The following is a 20000-nucleotide window of genomic DNA, read 5'->3' on the forward strand; positions in this document are numbered from 1 at the left end:
ATGATTGGCCCATGAAGATATCAGTATGAAGTGGAAACGAATTATGATTGGCCCATGAAGATATCAGTATGAAGTGGAAACGAATTATGATTGGCCCATGAAGATATCAGTATGAAGTGGAAACGAATTATGATTGGCCCATGAAGATATCAGTATGAAGTGGAAACGAATTATGATTGGCCCATGAAGATATCAGTATGAAGTGGAAACGAATTATGATTGGCCCATGAAGATATCAGTATGAAGTGGAAACGAATTATGATTGGCCCATGAAGATATCAGTATGAAGTGGAAACGAATTATGATTGGCCCATGAAGATATCAGTATGAAGTGGAAACGAATTATGATTGGCCCATGAAGATATCAGTATGAAGTGGAAACGAATTATGATTGGCCCATGAAGATATCAGTATGAAGTGGAAACGAATTATGATTGGCCCATGAAGATATCAGTATGAAGTGGAAACGAATTATGATTGGCCCATGAAGATATCAGTATGAAGTGGAAACGAATTATGATTGGCCCATGAAGATATCAGTATGAAGTGGAAACGAATTATGATTGGCCCATGAAGATATCAGTATGAAGTGGAAACGAATTATGATTGGCCCATGAAGATATCAGTATGAAGTGGAAACGAATTATGATTGGCCCATGAAGATATCAGTATGAAGTGGAAACGAATTATGATTGGCCCATGAAGATATCAGTATGAAGTGGAAACGAATTATGATTGGCCCATGAAGATATCAGTATGAAGTGGAAACGAATTATGATTGGCCCATGAAGATATCAGTATGAAGTGGAAACGAATTATGATTGGCCCATGAAGATATCAGTATGAAGTGGAAACGAATTATGATTGGCCCATGAAGATATCAGTATGAAGTGGAAACGAATTATGATTGGCCCATGAAGATATCAGTATGAAGTGGAAACGAATTATGATTGGCCCATGAAGATATCAGTATGAAGTGGAAACGAAATATGATTGGCCCATGAAGATATCAGTATGAAGTGGAAACGAATTATGATTGGCCCATGAAGATATCAGTATGAAGCGGAAACGATTTATGATTGGCCCATGAAGATATCAGTATGAAGTGGAAACGAATTATGATTGGCCCATGAAGATATCAGTATGAAGTGGAAACGAATTATGATTGGCCCATGAAGATATCAGTATGAAGTGGAAACGAATTATGATTGGCCCATGAAGATATCAGTATGAAGTGGAAACGAATTATGATTGGCCCATGAAGATATCAGTATGAAGTGGAAACGAATTATGATTGGCCCATGAAGATATCAGTATGAAGTGGAAACGAATTATGATTGGCCCATGAAGATATCAGTATGAAGTGGAAACGAATTATGATTGGCCCATGAAGATATCAGTATGAAGTGGAAACGAATTATGATTGGCCCATGAAGATATCAGTATGAAGTGGAAACGAATTATGATTGGCCCATGAAGATATCAGTATGAAGTGGAAACGAATTATGATTGGCCCATGAAGATATCAGTATGAAGTGGAAACGAATTATGATTGGCCCATGAAGATATCAGTATGAAGTGGAAACGAATTATGATTGGCCCATGAAGATATCAGTATGAAGTGGAAACGAATTATGATTGGCCCATGAAGATATCAGTATGAAGTGGAAACGAATTATGATTGGCCCATGAAGATATCAGTATGAAGTGGAAACGAATTATGATTGGCCCATGAAGATATCAGTATGAAGTGGAAACGAATTATGATTGGCCCATGAAGATATCAGTATGAAGTGGAAACGAATTATGATTGGCCCATGAAGATATCAGTATGAAGTGGAAACGAATTATGATTGGCCCATGAAGATATCAGTATGAAGTGGAAACGAATTATGATTGGCCCATGAAGATATCAGTATGAAGTGGAAACGAATTATGATTGGCCCATGAAGATATCAGTATGAAGTGGAAACGAATTATGATTGGCCCATGAAGATATCAGTATGAAGTGGAAACGAATTATGATTGGCCCATGAAGATATCAGTATGAAGTGGAAACGAATTATGATTGGCCCATGAAGATATCAGTATGAAGTGGAAACGAATTATGATTGGCCCATGAAGATATCAGTATGAAGTGGAAACGAATTATGATTGGCCCATGAAGATATCAGTATGAAGTGGAAACGAATTATGATTGGCCCATGAAGATATCAGTATGAAGTGGAAACGAATTATGATTGGCCCATGAAGATATCAGTATGAAGTGGAAACGAATTATGATTGGCCCATGAAGATATCAGTATGAAGTGGAAACGAATTATGATTGGCCCATGAAGATATCAGTATGAAGTGGAAACGAATTATGATTGGCCCATGAAGATATCAGTATGAAGTGGAAACGAATTATGATTGGCCCATGAAGATATCAGTATGAAGTGGAAACGAATTATGATTGGACCCTTGAGCACTGACGGTAGGACCCTTGAGCACTGACGATAGGACCCTTGAGCACTAAGTTGGGATTCTTGAGCACGACGTTCCAACCCTTGAGCACGACGTCAGAACCCTTGAGCAAGACGTTAGGACCCTTGAACACGATCGCACGGCCCTTGAGCACGATTGTACGACCCCTGACTATGACGCATTGGCCTTTTGACTTCATCACACACAGGGGTAGTACCTCTCGCTCAAGGGTCGTGCCGTCGTGCTCAAGGGGTCGTACCGCCGTGCTCAAGGGGTCGTACCGCCGTGCTCAAGGGGTCGTACCGCCATGCTCAAGGGGTCGTACCGTCGTGCTCAAGGGGTCGTACCGTCGTGCTCAAGGGGTCGTACCGTCGTGCTCAACAGGCGAGTCCATTTATCAACTTCATGCCGCCACCGTAAATGAGGGATATTAAGCAAAACGTAATGGCTTTCCCCCCCCCCCCCTGATCATTTGCCAGGTTGTCAAATTATGTAGAACTGTCCACAATGTTATCATTAACGTTTAGCGGGGGTCCTCCCGCCCGCATTCATCGAGGCTTTTAATTGGCAGGCAGCAGTAGACCATCACCGGCCGTCGTTAAGTGGAGGAAGTGGGAGGGAACGAGGGTTTAATTGGGTCGTATAGGGGAACCTCCCGTGAGCCCCGTGAAGGGAGGGCGGATATGCTGGAGGGAAGACATGGCAAGTGTAGACGAACAGGTGAACATGACGGTACGACCCTTAACCTTGAGGCTACGACCCTTCACCCTTGAGGCTACGATCTTTGACCATGACGGCACGACCTTAAAGCGGGACAGCTTGACCCTTGGGTATGATGGGGGGGTGGCCTCCCGACCATGACCTTTAACAGGTCAGGTCAAAGGCCAACGAGCCATCATCGCAACCCAATAATCGTATCGTTAAACTTACTCAAGTGGTCAAGTAGGGAGTTAAACCATCATCATCAGAGGCTCCGTACCTGACCCACTCCACCCACACCCACTGTGGGAAATAAAACCCACACAACATCCTTGAGATGAAATCTCGTGGTGAACGGAAAACTAACTTTCGTGGAAATTAATCTACTTACCGTGGTATGTCCACATGAAATGTAAAAAAAAAATTTCCGGGCCTCTCTGTCATCAGAAAAGCACCGTAAAAGGGAATGAGAGAGAGAGAGAGAGAGAGAGAGAGAGAGAGAGAGAGAGAGAGAGAGAGAGAGAGAGAAGGTCGTGACCTGATTGGAATAATAGGGTCTGGTGTTAATTTGTTCACCCCTTCCATGGCGTTCCAGGGAAGGTAGGATGTATGACCAGGTCCCGAGTCTCATGGAAGCACGGAGGCAAACACACTCACTGTGGATGGTAGGAACACAGGCGGGAAGAAGAGGATCGATTTGACCCTCCTACTTTTTTTTTTTTTTTCGGAAGCCAGAGAGACCTAGACATGAGCGAGTGTCAAGTTAGTAGCGGGTTACGAACCCTGTTAACAGCACGTCAGTACGACTCCCTGAACACGAACGTAGTACGACCCTTGAGTACGAAGGGGACAAATAACCCTAAAGTACGATGGTACGACCCTTTAGGTGTGATTCGACGACCATTGGTCTAATCCCAGAAGGTTAGGTCAAAGGACCGACCGTCGAACGCCATCGCGCGTCGTAAAACTTAACGTCACAGTGACCATCGAATCTTCCAGCCAACTCGGGTCTTTTCAGCAGACCACAAGTTTTTTACTTTTCAAGAAGACCCCCTCCAAAGTTTCAGACACCCGCTGTTATAGACCCATCCTCCCCCGGAGAGAGACGTGACGTTGTTACGGGGAAACCACCCCCACCCCCAGAGAGAGATAGGAAACCCCCCTCCACCCCCAGAGAGAGACGTGACGTTGTAGGAACCCCCCTCCACCCCCAGAGAGAGATAGGAACCCCCCTCCACCCCCAGAGAGAGACGTGACGTTGTAGGAACCCCCCTCCACCCCCAGAGAGAGACGTGACGTTGTAGGAACCCCCCTCCACCCCCAGAGAGAGATAGGAACCCCCCTCCACCCCCAGAGAGAGACGTGACGTTATAGGAACCCCCCTCCACCCCCAGAGAGAGACGTGACGTTATAGGAACCCCCCTCCACCCCCAGAGAGAGACGTGACGTTATAGGGAACCCCCCTCCACCCCCAGAGAGAGACGTGACGTTATAGGAACCCCCCTCCACCCCCAGAGAGAGACGTGACGTTGTAGGAACCCCCCTCCACCCCCAGAGAGAGACGTGACGTTATAGGAACCCCCCTCCACCCCCAGAGAGAGACGTGACGTTGTAGGAACCCCCCTCCACCCCCAGAGAGAGACGTGAGGTTTGTCATTACTCACGCGACGCTAGATGGAACACCCTGTCGGGCGGCCTCACTTCGGGATCGGGAATGATTACGATTTCACACGACACGGGCGTCACTGAGGACCGATCGGTAGGGATGGTAAATGGAGGTGACATTGCGCCGACAAGGACCAGTGTCATTACCCTTCATGCAGGTGCCGTGTACACTGAGCCTCTCAGCGGTGTACTGACGAGGCGGGACCTGGCCAACACACACACGCAGGCATGGCTGATGGGACTAATATAGCGTCATCAGCTGATGTCTGTGTTCATCTCTGGGTGACTCAGGTGTGTGTGTGTGTGTGTGTGTGTGTGTGTGTGTGTGTGTGTGTGTCGGTTGATGGATGCGACAGGAGTGTGTGGGTTGATGAAGGCATCAAGAGTGCATCAGTTGATGTTAGTATCAGGAGTTCATCAGTTGATGAATGCATGAGGAATGCACGAGTTGAATGCATGAGGGGTGCATCTGTTGATGAATGCACCAGGAGTGCATCTGTTGATGAATGCACCAGGAGTGCATCTGTTGATGAATGCATGAGGGGTGCATCAGTTGATGAATGCGCCAGGGGTGCACCAGTTGATGAATGCATGAGGAATGCACGAGTTGAATGCATGGGGAGTGCATCAGTTGATGAATGCATGAGGAATGCACGAGTTGAATGCATGGGGAGTGCATCAGTTGATGAATGCGCCAGGGGTGCACCAGTTTCTGAGGCGTATTTCAAGTTATACAAAGACGAATATGCCACAACATGAGACTCAGGAAAGATGATGAGGTTAGGGAACCACTCGAGATGATGGAGTGGAGCAAAAGCCACGGATATTAGCAAGGCAGAGAGAGAGAGAGAGAGAGAGAGAGAGAGAGAGAGAGAGAGAGAGAGAGAGAGAGAGAGAGAGAGAGAGAGAGAGAGAGAGAGATCGCAGGGTTATATATATATATATATATATATATATATATATATATATATATATATATATATATATATTTTTTTTTTTTTTTTTTTCATACTATTTGCCATTTCCCGCGTTAGCGAGGTAGCGTTAAGAACAGAGAACTGGGCCTTAGAGGGAATATCCTCACCTGACCCCCTTCTCTGTTCCTTCTTTTGGAAAATTAAAAAAAAAAGAAAGGGGAGGATTTCCAGCCACCCGCTCCCTCCCCTTTTAGTCGCCTTCTACGACACGCAGGGAGTACGTGGGAAGTATCCTTTCTCCCCTATCCCCAGGGATAATATATATATATATATATATATATATATATATATATATATATATATATATATATATATATATATATATATATATATACATACTCCCCCTTCCAGAATGAAGATTAAAAGGAAATGAATTTTTTTTTTCTTAGAATGCAATATGATATACATGTATAGTGGGGGAAGGATATTGCTGTAGTGTGTGTCAGAGTACACGAGGATGACTCGTTGTGTGTGTCAGAAATACGAGGATGGCTCACTGTATGTGTCAGAAGACACGAAGAAGATGCCTCACTGTATGTGTCAGAACATGTGGTGTGAAACAATGGTGTTGTCACCATAGATAATTAATGTTCATCCCAAAGTTAACGATTAGAACTGAAATTCCCAGGAGGGAAGGGAGGAAAGAAGGAAGGTTTGGAACAGCGTTATATGTATATATGCCGACGACGGTGTTATTTACATTCTGACAACGATCCTCTTATACAAAAGCAGTTCTTTCGTGCCTGGAACACGGAGTTTGGAACGATAAGACGGCCATTAAAATGCTAATGGTGGAAATTGATTTCCACGCAAGGGAGGAGGGGACGGTCTAGGATTCAGGAGACTTTGTTGTAACGGGATGAAGTGTAGGATAAGAACTGGAGGAGTTTTAATGATGAAAAACGGCAGCGAGGGGGATACTTAGATGATGGTAGGTGGGGGATGATCTCATAAGAAACTAATAGGGAAAACAAATCAGGCTTCGAAGAGGATATGCAAGAAAATTCTTTAAAACTCTTCGTGATGGTGAAGAAGACTTGGGTCATGAAAGACTTCGTGATGGTGAAGAAGACTTGGGTCATGAAAGACTTCGTGATGGTGAAGAAGACTTGGGTCATGAAAGACTTCGTGATGGTGAAGAAGACTTGGGTCATGAAAGACTTCGTGATGGTGAAGAAGACTTGGGTCATGAAAGACTTCGTGGTGACGAAGAAGACTTGGGTCATGAAAGACTTCGTGATGGTGAAGAAGACTTGGGTCATGAAAGACTTCGTGGTGGTGAAGAAGACTTGGGTCATGAAAGACTTCGTGGTGGCGAAGAAGACTTGGGTCATGAAAGACTTCGTGATGGTGAAGAAGACTTGGGTCATGAAAGACTTCGTGGTGGCGAAGAAGACTTGGGTCATGAAAGACTTCGTGGTGGTGAAGAAGACTTGGGTCATGAAAGAGTAAGGTCATATAATAGCAGGTTATCCTGACCTTTGCAGTAGAATCCAGTCATCAGTAGAAACGATTGAAGCTGAGAAGAAAAATCGGCATCAGAAACATGGCCAGAAATTCTGCTGGAGGAGGAACGTTCGGCTGTCGAAGATTTTTTTTTCGTCCAGAGGAGAATATTCGTACCAGAAGCTGTGATCCTTACGTGGGCTTACTCAGTCAGTCCACAGGTTTAAAGATGTCGCTCCTCCTGTACCAGGAAGTGAGCTGTAGTGAAGAGCAGGAGTGTACAAAGGGGAGAATACCATGACCTTTTTCCCCCCCGCCAGACTGGAGTCCGGATGAGACGTTGACCTTTGTGATGATTCTCTCCAGGTACGTTGTGCTCTCTAGTCTTGCCTGGCAGCAAGGGATACTGTCCTCTCCAAGTTTCCCTAAGCAGCAAGGGATACATACTGTCCTCTTCAAGTTCCGAAACTGCCAGCAAGGGACACTGCCCTCTCCAAGTTTCCCTGGCAGCAAGGGACACTGCCCTCTCCAAGTTTCCCTGAGCAGCAAGGAACACTGTCCTCTCCGAGTTTCCCTGAGCAGCAAGGGACACTGCCCAATTCCAAATTTCCCTGGCAAGAGCAAGAGGAAGCTTTGATTCAACGAACAAGTAACAATGGATAGACACACTTTTCACATTCGGAGAAAGTGTCTTTTCAAGTTTACCTTTGGGTCGTACACATTCTCTCCCTGCATAACGAGCCATTGTCGGATTTCTTACACCGTTCTCCTCTAATGCCAATACTAGATAAACACTTTGCCTGTATCGTCTTGATTACAGCTCCTCACCATCCCCTGAAGTTGTGACCTTTCTGAATGGAGATCTCCCGATTGTGGAGACGAGTGTTCGGTGACCTCTCATTGAAAAATCACCCGATTTTTTGGATAACAAATGGGCGGTGACCTTATCGAGGAAAGTTCCATGAATTTGAAGGTAAGTGGGAGGTGTCCTTACCAAAGGAAATCTCATGGATCTAGAGAGAGGGAAGTGGAGTTTACTTCCAAAGTTCGGAGCAGATCTGGTCATGTACTCGTGGGTCAAAATATGTCGTTATCTTGTTTCACCTTCCCAGTCACGCTAACCGTTGAAATATGACCCATGATTGGCTGTCATCTCAATCACAAGCGAACTGCCCATTACTCTTGTAAGATGTCATTAACCTCTCCTGAGCAGGGCGGTATGAAACCTCCCTTAGGGCACGCACGGTGGCACGGCGCGACCTCAAAGGATCAGGTCGAAGGCGCCCGCCCAAGGCCGTCGTAGCCACTGGTTTGAAGGTGGTGCTCACAGGTCACACCATCGAGGCCAAAAGAGGTCGTTAAAAAAAAGAAAAAAAAAAGAAGAAATTAGATCATATTAGCGACCAATGGAGTGGGTTCAAGAAAGTATTTTATGTTGTTAAGAGAATTTATCATCTTTATCAAACAGCTTTGTATACCCAGGGCTTGGTTGGTTGGTAGCCACACGTCCAGTGGTACTCCCCAGTCGTGTGTGGTGGTAACTTCTCCCCAGTGGAGGCCTCCATACCACCAGTCCCCATCAGAGCCCTCCCCACCACCAGTCCCCAGTGGAGGCCTCTCCACCACCAGTCCCCAGTGGAGGCCTCTCCACCACCAGTCCCCATCAGAGCCCTCCCCACCATCTGTCCCCATTAGAACGCTCCCCACCACCAGTCCCCATCAAAGCCCTCCCCACCACCAGTCCCCATCAAAGCCCTCCCCACCACCAGTCCCCATCAAAGCCCTCCCCACCACCAGTCCCCATCAAAGCCCTCCCCACCACCAGTCACCATCAAAGCCCTCCCCACCACCAGTCCCCATCAGAGCCCTCCCCACCACCAGTCCCATGTACTGATGATAAGCTCCCCCCCCCCTCCAATAGTACCCTCCCGACCACCAGCTGTGATCATAACCTCTCCCCATTAGTACCCTCCCCACCACCACCGCCATGTAGTGACCATAACCTCTCCTCATTTTCTCCCACAGCGGCAGCTGCTGGAGCAGCGGGTGGCCAAGAAGAGGCAGAGCGCTGGCCTCATGCAGCCGTCCGAGCGGGCCAAGTCGGCCAAGTCTCGGCCGAGAACCGCCGGGGGAGGAGGAAGCCTCTCCTCCCACAACAAGAACCACACCCTTCACGGTCAGTCCTCTCTCCCACATTTTCACGTTACCTTACCCCTCTCCGTACAGGGCTGTTACCAGGCGTTACCAGACTGACTGCGTCGTTGTTGCGCGCAAGTGGTAACGCTGCCGGGCCACTAGCGTGCGTGGGTTGTTAATCACGCGATGACGTTACCAGTCACAAGTAACGTGGTTGTTACACACGTTACAATGTTACCAGCTCACGTAACTGACACACATACACGCTGGCGTTACCAGTCACAGGTTACATGACCGTTACACACATGAGCGTTACTGGACAGTTTATATGACGGTTGACTCAGGTCAAACAGTTTTAGCGGCGGTTATATAGTGTTAAGAGTCACCACTTCCCCCCCCCCCCCTCTCTCTCTCTCTCTCTCTCTCTCTCTCTCTCTCTCTCTCTCTTCCACCCCCCCCCAAAAAAAATTACTATATCGTTCCACTTGTTATAGCGTGATGTTTGCACAGATTCCAACCTAACCCAATCTAACCTAACCTAACCTAACCTAACCTAATCTAAGTGTTGGTTTGTTAATTGGTTATGTAGGCTACAAGCCCCCACATGTAGGCTACAGGCCCGCCCCCCACAGACTAGCAAAGGGGGGGTCGGTTCATTAAGGTCCTCAGGTCAGAGCTGTCACGGACGTTTGAGATGATCCTAATTACACCCAGAGAAACCACAGAATTCCTCCCGAGACCAGATGTACGGACGTCACTCACTGTGTTACGTGTCCGTCCTCCTTTTAAGGGGAGCACCAGCTGGGTGGTTAGAAGTCAGGGACTCTCTACTGCCCGGGGGCAATGAAGTGTCTTGTTCATGACCGCCACTCGAATGAACTTGGACACATGACGTTCAAAATGACCCTGAAATCGCACACACACACACACACACACACACACATATATATATATATATATATATATATATATATATATATATATATATATATATATATGAATAAAGTGCATATGAACGCGCGCCTTCATAGAACATACAAACCTCCAACAGCCAGGATCGAACCCGGGACCCCTGCGTAACAGGCGGGAATGCTACCGCTAGGCTATGGGCCTAGCTAATAGGAAATAACTATTCGAATACTATGTACTCTAATATATATATATATATATATATATATATATATATATATATATATATATATATATATATATATATATATATACATATTGATTCTTATTAAGGCCGTCAGACCCTCATGTTATAATCACCAGTGGGGAAAAGTCTTGGTAACAACTTCCTCCGTGTGTGTTTAAGATGATTTTTTGAAAATCGTACCCGCTCGTATGCATGGCCCTTCCCCTCCCCCCGAACCCTCGAGGGTTCGAGACGCCCCTAAATACATGGTCCTCCTCCACCCGGGATCCACCTGGCTCAAGGGGTAAGCCGATTAAGGGCAGTTCTGGGTCCTGATGACCCGGAGAGAGAGAGAGAGAGAGAGAGAGAGAGAGAGAGAGAGAGAGAGAGAGAGAGAGAGAGAGAGAGAGAGAGGGTAAGTCATTAGGGGTCATGACCCCTCGTGTGTGTGTGTGTGTGTGTGTGTGTGTAGGGTTAGGAAGGGGGAGGGTTGGTTGGTTGATTGATTGATCGCTTCGGCCTCAGTTTATGGTCGATTGTATTGTGCAATCGTACCCATGGTTTGGGCGGTGGTGGAAAAGAGGTACCTACAGTGGCCCAGCGGGGTCAAGAAACTGCTGGGCCACATTGATGGTTGAATGACGAGTCAGCTATTTACAATGAGGAAAGTTACGAGTCCTCTTAGATATCTGAGGCAAAACATCACATTGGATGAAATGCCTTTACAATTCCTGTAATGTTTGGGCAGAAGAAATTGTCTCTGAATTGACTGATTGTATAAGTCATGTCTATGTACGTAGTTCAGCTGGGAGTGATTTAAGTCATGAGTAACACACATCCTGTTTGATGGATATCATAACAGAGAGAAGTGTGTGTGTGTGTGTGTGTGTGTGTGTGTGTGTGTGTGTGTGTGTGTGTGTTTCCTCTGGTATATTATCATGGTAAGTGGATCTTCTAGAGCCATTTTTATTCTTAGATTTACGAATTGTCATTCCAATTCTTTCTAAATGAATGTTTCTGGTCTGCGTGTGGATCAGCCAAATTGACGTTGAACTCGGGTCCTCAGAGACGCAGACTTCATTTACGTAAATCAGCCGTTGTGCATTCCGAGGCCAACATGTGAAGCAATCTGAAAGACATATATGAACCCCGAACTCCGTCATGGATATAATCCTGGTTTAACTTTCGTGCTTTCGACGCAGGTATATTATAATAATTTCCAAGGGAGTCTAATCCTTTTTGTGGGTGAAGAATCGTGTCGTACTGTCGTTCTTGGAGGTATATGAAGTCTTCAGGGCAGCCGTGATAACAGACGATTCAGTCCTGGAGCCTTGGGTGTTCGAGTGTCGATCGAAACTCTCCACTCTCGGTGGAAACTATCGTTGTAAATCACAACAGCAATAGTGGTTGAATGTACGGGATGTATAGGGACTCGTCTGATTATGATCTCACATGTTGTGGGCATTAGTGATGGTGTCTCCCCCGGTCATCAAATGAGCTTGTTGTATAGTACCAGCTCAAGCTGGCTGACTCGAAGCCTCTGATCCAAGTAACTTCGGACCACTGGAACAGCCTGGTGGGCAAGGCGCGTATCTGGCCGGACTCTTACCTTGCTGCAGGCAGGTGGCTGGGGGACTGGATGACGCAGTGTGTGGACGTGGGTGTTGCAGGGAGTGAGGGAGGTCCGCCTCACGTCACAGCACGGCATGATCACCATTTATACGTACCAGAAGAGACCACTTCTATCTTGACGGTATCTCACACATAGATTCTTTACCTAGGGTTGTTACGTTCGTATGGACGTGACCAGACAGATTACGTCGTTGTTACGTTCGTGGTAACGTTACCAGGCAGTACACAGATGTTTACGTTGAGCCGTCGTGTGACGCAGTACGACCTTGACCGTTACGTTTTTTTTTTCTCCAAGCCCCAGCACAGGTTACGCTCAGGGAAGTCGGTGAGGTGAAACACGTCATATGGAAGACGTTAGTGTGGTTCTTGGATGTGACACTTATGTTTTCCCCCCTTACGTAATTCTCATTGTAGTATTAAATCACTTGCCTCTCTTTTTTTTTTTTTTTAAGAAAAAAGAATAACAGGGCAAGTGATTTAATACTACAGTGAGATATACGTGAGGGAAGGATATGTGTCACAACCAAGAGCTGTACATAATTCCCCTTCCCCCATCCCACAGTGAACCTCAACACAGTGGGTTGGACTCTTGACGATCAGGGGAGAGATGTGGTCTTAAATATACCGATTTTAATACAGATACGACAAATAAACCTAACATAGCCTAGGTCGTAATATAGCGTTTCTCATGCAGATATGATTAAAAACAATTACCACAAACACACTTTAACAATCTAGACTTAGCCTGGAAACAAACCTAACTTAGCCTAGACTTAGCGTGAGACAGCTAACTTAACTATACGGATGACAAACATAACAAACCAAACCTAACCTAGGACAGCTCTATCGATGACAAACATGACATACCAAATGTAGACTAGGACAGCCTCATTTAACTATAACGATGACAGACAGACATGACGAACAAACCAATCATCGTAGCCTACGACAACCATACCCAAAGCTAAACTGGACGATGCCACTGTGGTACGCGAACTGAGGTACCAGCCTAGCCTCACACACACTGTAACTCAAGAAAACTAAGACAAAAACATTTTGTTTCCACCTCATTTCGATCTATGGAGAGGGCATGGCTACCAAGTGCAAGTCAAGTGTATTAGAATAGATTTGGGCATATTACACTCGTTATCTCAGTGGCGCAATGTGTCCTGGGGGCGAACGAAACTCAACCAGAGAAAAATTGATGTTTACATCGTAAGCAGAGAATTTCCCGACGCGTGGGGCGCGCAGTTCCAAGTAAAATACACAGCTCTATATCGAGGTAACAGTTGCCAGCAGCGGTCTCGATGCACGACGATTGGTTCTGAAGTGTAATAATACTTACACATGAACGAGAAACGGAACTCCCCAGTATAATCGCAGCTCCGTAGTGGGAGCGAGTAAAGTAATCGTCGTTTCAATAGCTCTTTGTTTAATCCGCTAAGATATATTCCACCATAATCACTTCATGTTCCGTCTGTCTTGCTGGCGTCATTAAGATGTTCAAACGACCAAAACCAATGAAAATACTCTCCATATCCATGACCATCGGAGAAACGCATAAAAATGTAAAAGAAAATTCCTCCGGAGAACTGGAGAAGAATGCCTTTGTCGGAGGGAAGAATATCACTGGAGCAAAACAAAAGACATGAGAGAGAGTTGTCGTACGGCTCCCTCCTCCCTCCTCCCTCACCGTTCAACTTGAGATCAGCTTTTAACTGATGATGATTCTTGCGTCTTGATTCTTGTCTTCCGCCACAAATGGTATCCTTTTTTTTACCCCCTCGGTAAATGAAGTAATTATTATTTTTTTCTTTCCCTTCGCTGAAGAATCGATAGATCGGAAAATAACAGTGACGCGGGGAAAGATAAAAAAAATCCACAGCCAATTTTCCCATGGAGATGCCAAGTACAGTTATTGTCTCAAGAGTGACGAAGGCGTATTTTTCTCTAAGCAGTGGTTCTTGCTGAAGTGTTTTCCCACTGCAGAGGAAAAGTTTTAGCAAGCTTTCGTGCCCCGGTTGCGTTGCGTTTGTCCCTGTATTTTTACCGATGCTGTCTTTAAATATACTCTCTGAAAACGAAGCTCTTGCCACGTATTCTATACGAGGATGGCAAGAATGATTCTCATGACCTGCGTTATGTATTTTGTTAAAGTCTTGCGCGTTGGGCAGTGGAGCGAGTAAGAGGTGCAGGGATATTAGTTAATGAGAGAAACGTATGCAAGCGTTGCATGATTTCAAATAACCCGATGGTAAACTTCCATATTGTGGATTAAAACCATTTGTAACTAGAGTTATATGCATTTTTTGTGTATATCGGTAACTGGGTTTTATTGTAACGGCTTTATGTGGCGGTATATGATTCCGTAATAAGATAACGAAATCATACATTTATTCGGTATAGGACTCATTATTCAGTTACTAGGTTCTAGCTACGTCATCTTTGTCTTTACGTTGTTTCTTGATTTTTTTTTGTTCCCCGTTTAGAAATCATAATTCGTATCTATTAACGTAAGGTTGCGATACATTGTGAATGATATTAGATGTGTCGTTGTAACGAGTCGGTCTTGATCATGACATTAACATACTCGGGTATGTGGTGTTTAGGCTTCTGTAGATAAGATGGCATTGGAAACCAAGGCATAATGTTATTCTGTTATCTATAACTTTCTTGGTAAATAAACCTTCTTTTATTAATATTATTATTATTGTTATTATTATTATTATTATTATTATTATTATTATTATTATTATTATTATTATTATTATAATATTATTATCAATGTTATTATTATTATTATTATTATTATTATTATTATTATCATTATTATTATTATTATTGTTATGAATTATTATTATCATTACTGCTACTACTACTACTACTACTACTACTACTACTACTACTACTACTACTACTACTACTTTTTCTACTACTACTACTACTTTTATTATCACAGTCGCAGAGGCGATTGATTAAGACGAAAATCATAGTGGGATTGAATGCACAACCTTATGGTTTTAATTTCACCCTTATGTCATAGAAACGGATCGTCATATGACTGGCCTTGTGTGTGACAGGTGGTCAGAGATGCATCGCTGTATCCAGCCACCTCACCTACATCCGTTTTAACTAGTTCACGCAAAGTGATACGTCGATTAAACATATGCCTTACGTATGGGCCTTATGACACTGCAGTTGGTGCCATATCCTATCCTGCGATGAAGGTGGTGTTTCAGGTTCAGCTTGGGTGAGAATGAGTTCAGGTTGGATGTATGTGTTGATTCAGTGCCTTCGTCGGCTCTGTGTAGCGCGTTGAGGATGGATGGCTTGCGGTGTGGAGGGGAGGGACGTGTGTTGCGCGCGTGTGTGTATGAGGCATCTGGTCATTTGCGGGAGTAGCCACGGTGTGCTAAAGCGGTTATTGCTATAGGGAGTTGGGCGGTCACTCTGGTTCAATGTGGTTGCTGGTGATGGGTGCGTGTGATTTGCGTGTTGAAGGGAAATCACCCTGATTGTGTTGAGGGTCGTCGTATGGGGTGTGGGACGGGTTTTAGGGGTGTAGTTGCTGGGGTCAGTGACCTAGATACGATAGGGGGACGTTTCGCAAGACTCAGCTTCCGGACGAGTTGTTCCCGGGTTCGTGACTTGGGTGTGGGAGGATGTGATCGTGCAGCGGCGTAGTGGTGGGAAGTTGTGAGTACGGGGGTCATGACCTGGGCGTGGTGAGGGTCGCCTCTTGGAGTCACAACCAGGAGACGTGACCCAGTTGTTTGGAAATGTTGCTTGAAGTCGAGGGTAAGGTTAAGGGGTTGATATTTAGGACGTGACGTGGGTGAATGGGTGGTTGCGTAGGCCATGACAAGGATGTTAAGGGGTGGTTGCAACTGCTTAAGACGTTGGCTGTGTCTGCAGTGCGCCTGGCCGAGGTTTGGGAAGGTCGTTGATCGTATGTTGCTAGATCCTCATAATTATTTCCCACACTGAAGGGAAGATAAGCTGATACTGAAAGAAATCAAGATGAGTAAAGATCGTAATTCATTAGTATTCAGGTGAGGTGGCCCAGTGGGATACGTCATGACAGACCCAAGGCGACGGGCTGCTCACCACGGGTGGTTCGTCTTGAAAGAAGCGAGTCATGCGATGATGACATTACCCCAAGCTGGCGTAAAGAGTAAGTCATTAATACAACATGGAGCCCGAGAACTGGCAAGCGCTCAGATGCCGCTCAGGTTTTCAGGAAAGGTGAGGAAGATGTGGAGGAGGAGCAGGAGCAGGAGGAGGAGGAGGTGCAGTAGAGTATCGTGAACAAGTGAGCATCGCTCTTGTAAGCGAGGTTGTGTGGTGGGGGAAAAAAGGAATGAAGATTATGATTTTGTGTACGTTTTTTCTTTTTTTCAAGTATAGAAAAGATGAGAGACGAAGATTGGGTTAGTTGGCAGTGGTTTTCGTAGCATTAGATCCTGTCTCTTGCCAGCTAACTGAGGTGAATGACAACTGGGTTTCGGAATATAGCGTCTGTTGTTCTGTATTTGTTGAAGTGCCAGAAGCCTTTGATCAAATGAGAGATTGTCGTGTGCATAGAACCTGTTATTGGTATACTTACGCTTGAAACTGCATTGAATATTGGCTCACTAACAGAAGACAACGAGTCGTATATATATTTATGTATTTATTTAATCAACTAGAACCCAGGACGAGAGGATAAACAGACATAAATAGATACTTCACTAAAGAAGAGACGTGGGAAGGGGGCTGTAACTTAGCAGGAGGGGAGGCTGAAGAGACTGTGTTTACTGTCAGTCAGTTCATCTATCTGTGTGTGTGTGTGCGTGTGTGTGTGTGTGTCTCTGAAGCCGAGGTGGTTCGTCCGACATAATGGTACCTTTTTCTTCCCACCTCTTTCGTGACGCTTTTCCCTTCTATTGTCCTTCATCTTGTCCCGTACAGTTGATCAGCTCCTCTCCCTATTTTGGAATAGGTCATTATCCTATTTTGAAATTGAGAGCCTCTGTTTCTCCTCTCAGCGTGAGAAAGTTTATGACCAAAGTTTATCGGGTTTCCTGTCCTTCTCCCCTCTCCCCTCTCCACCTCTCTCTGCCTGCTTCACCCTCTTCCCCTTCAAGTAAAGGTTTCGTTATCGGCTGTTCTGACATTCTCCCCGTTCGTCATCTCAAGATATTTTTTGGGGGGTGACTAAATCAGCGAATCACGCGTGCTTCATATCGGTCATATATCTACCCCTCGTGTTATCGTCTCACACATCCCGTAACGCCTGGTCGATGATAGTTTCAACCCGGCTGGATCACAGTTACCTTTTTATGGTGGTATCCAGTGTGTGTGTGTGTGTGTGTGTGTGTGTGTGTGTGTGTGTGTGTATACCTTACCGTCGTTACGGTAGGGACTTGCGATGGTTCCGGAGGTCGTCTTTCCCGCCGCCACAGTTCGGCCAAGGACCAGAAGAGGAGAGGGACTGCGTTGCCTCCCTCTGCTCTGTCACCCTGTACGAGGCTGGCTGTCCATAACCCCCGCGTGACCAGCATGTCCTGGCTGGCCTCACACACGTGTTGCAGGGACGTGTGTCCAGGTCACACACACACACACACACACACACACACACACACACACACACACACACACACACACATGTATATATGTTTCCTCAAACAGTCTACGTTGTACAGTGTACAGCCTTAGGGCTGTCCACAGCTGTACAGAGTACAACAGCTTCACAGCCTGACACGCTGTAGTGTACACTGGACCCTGGCCCTGTGTGTGTGTGTGTGTGTGTGTGTGTGTGTGTGTGTGTTGGCAGTAGCGGATGTCACCCGAGTGACCCCGGCTGTACGGAAGGAAGGGGGGGAAGGGTGGGGACGGATGTGCCTTGTCTTTACCCGAATCCTCCCACACCCCACTCCCACCCACCCACACCCCACCCTCACCCTCCCCCATCCACCCACCCACACCCAACCCCCTCCCTCCCCCATCCACCCACCCACCCACCCACCCACACCCCACCCTCACCCTCCCCCATCCACCCACCCACCGGAGAAACACCCTCACCCACCGGAGAGATGTGGAGTACTCCCCCGTCCTACCCATTCCCTCCCGGCGGCTGATCCTCTCTCTCTCTCTTAGTCGTGATAGCCACACACACACACACACACACACACACACACACACACACACACACACACTATCGTTCCTCTGTCTCTCACATTGCCACCATCAGAATGACCACTTCACTGTATCACTGCTAGTGTCTCGCTGTATCACCGTTACAGTCTTACTGTATTGTGGTCAGCGATTCATCACTGCCTGATTCTCTCTCTCTCTCTCTCTCTCTCTCTCTCTCTCTCTCTCTCTCTCTCTCTCTCTCTCTCTCTCTCTCTCGTATTTGTTTGTGTCACCATCGTCACACTACAGTCTCGCTGTATTGTATCACCTTCACTTTAGTCTCACTTTTGATACAGTGTATCACTTTCACCACCTTTGTTTCTTTGGTAGTGATGTATCACTCATACCGCTTCTGTCTCACTCTCATCACTGTATCACCTTCACCACCTTTCACCGTCATTAATGTATCACTTCCATCACTTTCACCAACGCAGTCTCACTTTGGTCACTGTGTCACCTTCACCACATTTGTCTCACATTTGTTACCATATCACTTTCATCACCAAGTGCATCTCACTGTCGTTATAATGTCACTATCACCACCTCTGCCTCACTGTTGTCACTGTACGAGTAACACCATCAGTGCTTTCTCACTGCTTTCTCTCCCATTCTTCTTCTTTCACATTGTGTCACATTCAGTCATCGCATTCACCCTAGTGTTAGCGAAACTGCTTCCCTCGTCTCCTGAGTTTCCACCCGACCTTTCTAACTTACTATCTTTCGCTTTACTCTTCTCTCTTTCCTATCATTCGACGTCCCCAGTATACCTCACCTCGCTCGCTCGCTCTTCCCTTCAAACGTACGTCTGTCTGTTGTGCTGTTGCGTCCTTGGTTTCACATTTGGGAGACCATCTCTCATAGGCACACAGACGTATGATTCAGACCAAAACCCCCCAGATGCTTGCAAGACCCAGACCTCTCCTTGTTTTTTACCCTCCATTTCTCTCGCCTTAAAAATGTCCTCTTTGACTTCGTGATTTATCCAGGAAGGACCTACCACCTCCCTCCCGTCTTTCTTCGGAGGCGCCGTGTCATTAAACGAAAAAAAAAAAGAAAACATAAATGGACGGGTAAGTAAGTGTGCCTCCGGGGATGTAAAATTGCCGGGGGATTCTCTGCTGTTGAGTCGTCGGATGTGTTTGTCATTCAGAGCAACGCCTCAAAAGCTGCTGCTAAGTAGGGGCGTCTGTGTGTGTGTGTGTGTGTGTGTGTGTGTGTGTGTGTGTGTGTGTGTGTGTGTATTTCTCATCCTCCGCTTTGAATTCCCCCCCCCCCCTCTCTCTCTCTCTCTCTCTCTCTCTCTCTCTCTCTCTCTCTCTCTCTCTCTCTCTCTCTCTCCCCTACGGTGTCAGCTCTCGGGACTGGCCTGCCCTGCGTCCGTGGCACCACCACCACCACCTCCACGCCAGGCCCTTGTCATCATCCCCTGCTGTTGCTGGCGTTGAAGATCACACGGATTCAACTCGTCTCGGGCCTCTCTTTTTTCCAGACACCCATCCTGAGACCGGGTGGGGTTTTTCACCTCCCCATGTTGTCACGACTCCTCCCTCACAATCTGTCCTCCTTTAAGAATGGAGTCCGTCATTACTTCAAGAGTAGATCACATTTTGTTACCATTTTGTTCTACCCGTTGCGCTCGGTGTGATGATGATAATTATGGGAACTGA

The 20000-nt window shown here is 46.1% G+C and overlaps 1 protein-coding gene across 1 annotated transcript in view; it reads left to right on the plus strand.

Annotated features, from left to right (window-relative positions):
• ktub (Tub domain-containing protein ktub) overlaps positions 1–20000 on the plus strand; it is a 599936-nt gene that overhangs the window by 112392 nt on the left and 467544 nt on the right. The window contains exon 5 of the mRNA XM_071661614.1: positions 9279–9429. Coding sequence (XP_071517715.1) covers positions 9279–9429 — 151 coding nt within the window. The remainder of the gene's footprint in view (positions 1–9278; positions 9430–20000) is intronic.

This window comes from Panulirus ornatus, chromosome 1, assembly GCF_036320965.1.
Source record: "Panulirus ornatus isolate Po-2019 chromosome 1, ASM3632096v1, whole genome shotgun sequence".
Taxonomy (NCBI): Eukaryota; Metazoa; Arthropoda; class Malacostraca; order Decapoda; family Palinuridae; genus Panulirus; species Panulirus ornatus.